Source organism: Melanaphis sacchari, unplaced genomic scaffold (assembly GCF_002803265.2).
Source record: "Melanaphis sacchari strain LSU unplaced genomic scaffold, SCAv2.0 Contig1851_pilon_pilon, whole genome shotgun sequence".
Taxonomy (NCBI): Eukaryota; Metazoa; Arthropoda; class Insecta; order Hemiptera; family Aphididae; genus Melanaphis; species Melanaphis sacchari.
The window spans coordinates 2,100-6,286 of record NW_020270882.1 but is presented as its reverse complement, the minus strand read 5'-3'; the positions used below and the strand labels follow the sequence as shown (position 1 = coordinate 6,286).

At 30.5% G+C, this 4,187-nt stretch overlaps 1 protein-coding gene across 1 annotated transcript; it reads left to right on the top strand.

The window, feature by feature from the left end:
• Nucleotides 1-1,800: 1,800 nt before the first annotated feature.
• LOC112592676 lies at nucleotides 1,801-3,431 on the top strand. The gene is made up of 4 exons (XM_025336829.1): nucleotides 1,801-1,934; nucleotides 2,048-2,316; nucleotides 2,459-2,659; nucleotides 2,803-3,431. Exons 1-4 carry the CDS (start codon nucleotides 1,801-1,803, stop codon nucleotides 3,429-3,431), a joined length of 1,233 nt encoding a protein of 410 aa, XP_025192614.1.
• The last annotated feature ends 756 nt before the right edge of the window (nucleotides 3,432-4,187 follow it).

Sequence of the window (4,187 nt, the reverse complement as noted above, 5' to 3'; positions counted from 1 at the left end):
TATTCAATGTACTATGTCCATTATCTTATGTAATTAATTATTATGTATATCTTAGATATACTATGATTTATTCTTTCCTTGTGCTCATTGCTTTGAAAATAGCATCATTATGTTTCACGTTTTCATGTTTTGTTTAAATAAAGTTTCAACCGTTATAAATTAAATATGTTTCTTTACCTACTACCCTAAACAATGTTTTGACATGGTGTCATACATTACAATATTATTTCGCAATCTGTGTTTGAAACATCGAGTCGCGTGTCGTGTGTCCGTACTGCGTGTATTTTACAAATCTACAAGAAACTAGAAAGTTCCTAAGCAACTGATAAGTACTAAAAAATATTTTAAATTGTACTATTACGTACCGTGTTATTTCAACACATATTATACGGAGAGGTGATGCGTATACCGATGGAATAACATATTCAAACAGTGTAGTATCGAACGGCTATGGCGAACACCTGCATATCGTGTTATTTAATAAAACAATTAAGACTATATCACACGTCTTGGATTTCTTAGAATCGATGAAATCGCAGGAAAGGCACCCAACTGAATAATACATTTAATTTAGAGAGCTCCTTTAGGTCATCAGAAGTCGCCACCTCCCCAGTCACCACTCTTGACGGTTAACCATATATAAGGGAGACCGGGGCAAGAGCTCAGCAGACGGTTAGGGATATTCGAGACGTTCAGAGGCAGATCGTAACACCACTCACTCCATCTTGTGCTTATAAAATTGTATTCTTGTACGAGTTAATTGTATTAAATAAAGACTTAATCTTTTAACTTGCAAACATTAGTATTTCTATTTCTACGTTGATATATGAATCGACGTTGACATAAGGGACGCAACAGTACCAAGGATAGTAACTAGTAAGGTTGTTAAATTAAATGGTTTTCTTATATAATTATCATTTTGTGTAGGTATTTAAATTTAAGTTATAATGAGTGATGGAAGAAAAAGGTTGAATGGTTCTGAATATGGAAAACGTTCTAAAGAAAAAAATAGAAAAGAACAGGAAGTTATTAAAAGATCAATGAAAATAAATTCTTTTTTTATATCTAAAAGTATTGATAATACTATTAATACTACAAATACAAGTAATCAAATAATTGTCGACTCAGATTCTAGTTTTGTTGAAAATATTAAAATAATTGATAATGGCTTAAATAATAAACCTCCAGAAACAGAAAATATTAAAATAATTGATGATTCTGAAAATATACTTCTAAGCAACAATAATAATACTAGTACTTTATCCAAAACTACTTTTTGTGTTCCAAAAGACCCAATAGATTGGATAATTCATAACACTACTTGTGATTATATTGTAATGCACGGCTTTAACCAAAATAAAAATTTGAACTTTTTAAACAGTAAAAGACATTACAATGATGTTAATAGATATTTAACAATTTCATTATTCGAAATAAAATTACTAAATGGTGAAAAATGTTTACGAACATGGTTAGTTTATTCAGAAAAAAAAGGATGTGTGTTTTGTGGACCTTGTCTTTTATTTGATAGAGATAATTATTCACAATTTTCAAAAGATGGTTTTAATGATTGGAAAAATGCACAAAGTAGAGTAAGCCAACATGAAAATTCCACCAAACATAAATCGAATTTGATTAGGAACAATAAACGTTAGTTTAACAAAACAGTGAGATGAACATATTAATTATTGGGAAAATGTATTGAGACGGGTAGTTACTACAGTTAAAGCTTTAGAGGTTCCCCTTAGAGGTCACAACGAAAAATTTGGGTCAACTCAGAATGGTAATTATTTAATGGCTATGGAACTTATCTCTGAGTTTGATCCATTTCTTGCTAAACACATTGGAAAATTTGGCCAGTGCGATGGTCACACGAATTATTTATCGTCTACCATATACGAAGAAATTATTCAGTTAATGGCTGATAAAATCAGGTAAAAAATTATTGACGAAATAAAAACAGTTAAGTATTATTCGATAATAGTAGATAGTAGTCCCGATATTTCACACGTAGACCAACTATCCTTCGTTATTCGTTATGTTCAAGAAATGGCGTGCCAATAGAACGATTTCTTCAATTTCTTCCAAACACTGGTCATAAAGCTATTAAGTTATTTGATTCAGTTACAAAGCTTCTTAATTCTTACGAAATAGAAATAGAAAATTGCCGAGGTCAGTCCTATGACAATGCCCGAAACATGTCAGGAATATATTCAGGACTACAGGCAAGGATTAAAGAGTTAAATCCTTTAATTGAATATGTACCTTGTTCCGCCCACTCGCTGAATTTAGTAGGATCTTGTGCAGCTGATAGTTGTGATGATACGTTGACATATTTTTCCCTTCTTCAAACAGTATACAATTTTTTTTCATCATCCGCGAATCGATGGGAAATAATGAAAACCCAATTAAAAAATAATCCCGAGTCAAAAACAGTGAAAACATTATCAAACACAAGATGGTCATGATGATGCATGTAAAAGTCTGAATAGTTCTTGGAATGAAATACGTAATGCACTGATATCAATAACAAACAATTTAACAGAAAAGGCAACCACGATAAATGAAGCTCGTAGTATACTTAACAAACTGGATAGCTTGGAAACGGCGTTTATGACAGTGTTATGGGGTTGCCTTCTTGACCGTTTAAACAAGGCTAGTAAATAACTCCAGAGTGTTAATATTGATGTATCAGTCATAGTAGATATTTATGATTCATTAATTGAATATACAAAATTATTAAGAAATCCAATTATATTCAATGAGTATGAAAACAAACAAAAATTTTATCAGTTGTAAAAGAATATAAAAAATCAAGAGATAGAGTACGAAAATCTTTCCATGATGAAACTTGTAATCAAGAGCAAGAGTTAGAGGGGAGAGACAAATTTCGAGTAAAAACATATACAGTTATTTTAGATTGTTTAACAAATGAATTAGAAGATAGACGAGCAGCGTATTTCCTTTTTAATTCGCGTTTTTCTTTTCTTGGAAAATTAAGAGAGTATAGTGTGGATGAAATTATAGAATTTGCAAAAAATTTACAAAATGTTTATAAGGAAGATCTTGAAGAGGATTTTCTAAATGAATGTATTCATCTTCAAGCCCACCTTAAAAACAAAGAAAAGATGTCAATCCTTCAATTGTGTAAATGGCTTAATGAATATGGGTTTTACGAAATGTATCCAAACATAGATATAGCAATTCGTATTTTTGTGTGTACACCAGCAGCAAACTGTTCAACAGGGCGTTCATTTTCATGCTTAAAACGAATAAAAACGTACTTGCGTTCACAAATAAAACAAGAAAGATTTAACAGCATGGCAATTCTAACAATTGAGTCAAGTCTTCTTGTTTCATTACCATATAAAGATATTATAAAATCGTTTACAAATAAAACGGCAAGACGTCAACTTTTAAAGTTAAAATAGTTAAGTTAAGTTTAGATATATTATAGATTAGTGTTAGAACTGTTAGAAGTTTTGTAAATCTATTTTGTATGCATTTTAAATTTAAATTTGTAATATAAAAATAAAGTTTTTTATTATAAAAAATATTGTAAATTGAAAATGGCGAAAAAATAGTCTAAAAATTAAAATGGATGTCCACTTCTATTGTCTATATATTAAATATTTAGAGTAGGTATTTTGGAGGGTTATTGTAACTTTTTCACCTATTATAGGAGCGGTAAATTTTTGGTGCCTATAGCCGTATAAAAGGTAAATCCGCCTCTGGTTGTTGGTCATTTGCTCTGCGTGTGTCAACTACGAATTGACGCGCTTCTAATCGTCTTTTTTAATTTTGTTCAGTTTGTGCCTCACGCAATCACACCAAGTTCACACGTACATTTTCATTATTCGGTTGTGCTCTTCTATCTCGTATGATTGTACTTTTGGTCATTCGATGGGCCAAATCAGACCCATTGCGTATTACTGTCATTGTACAAAATACACAAATCGATACAATTAAAGTTCATATATGTGATTATTAACCTTTCTTATAAATGAGAAATAAACCTTATAGTGTTAGACCGACCCATTCAACGGCCGAGTCGTTTCTGATGAATTCGATAAATGCGATAAATACGCGGTCGTTTAATATTATGAAAAAATATGAAATCTAATCTAATAATATATAAATATACAATTTACATGTTAAATATTAAAAAATATTTTTACACCAAGTTC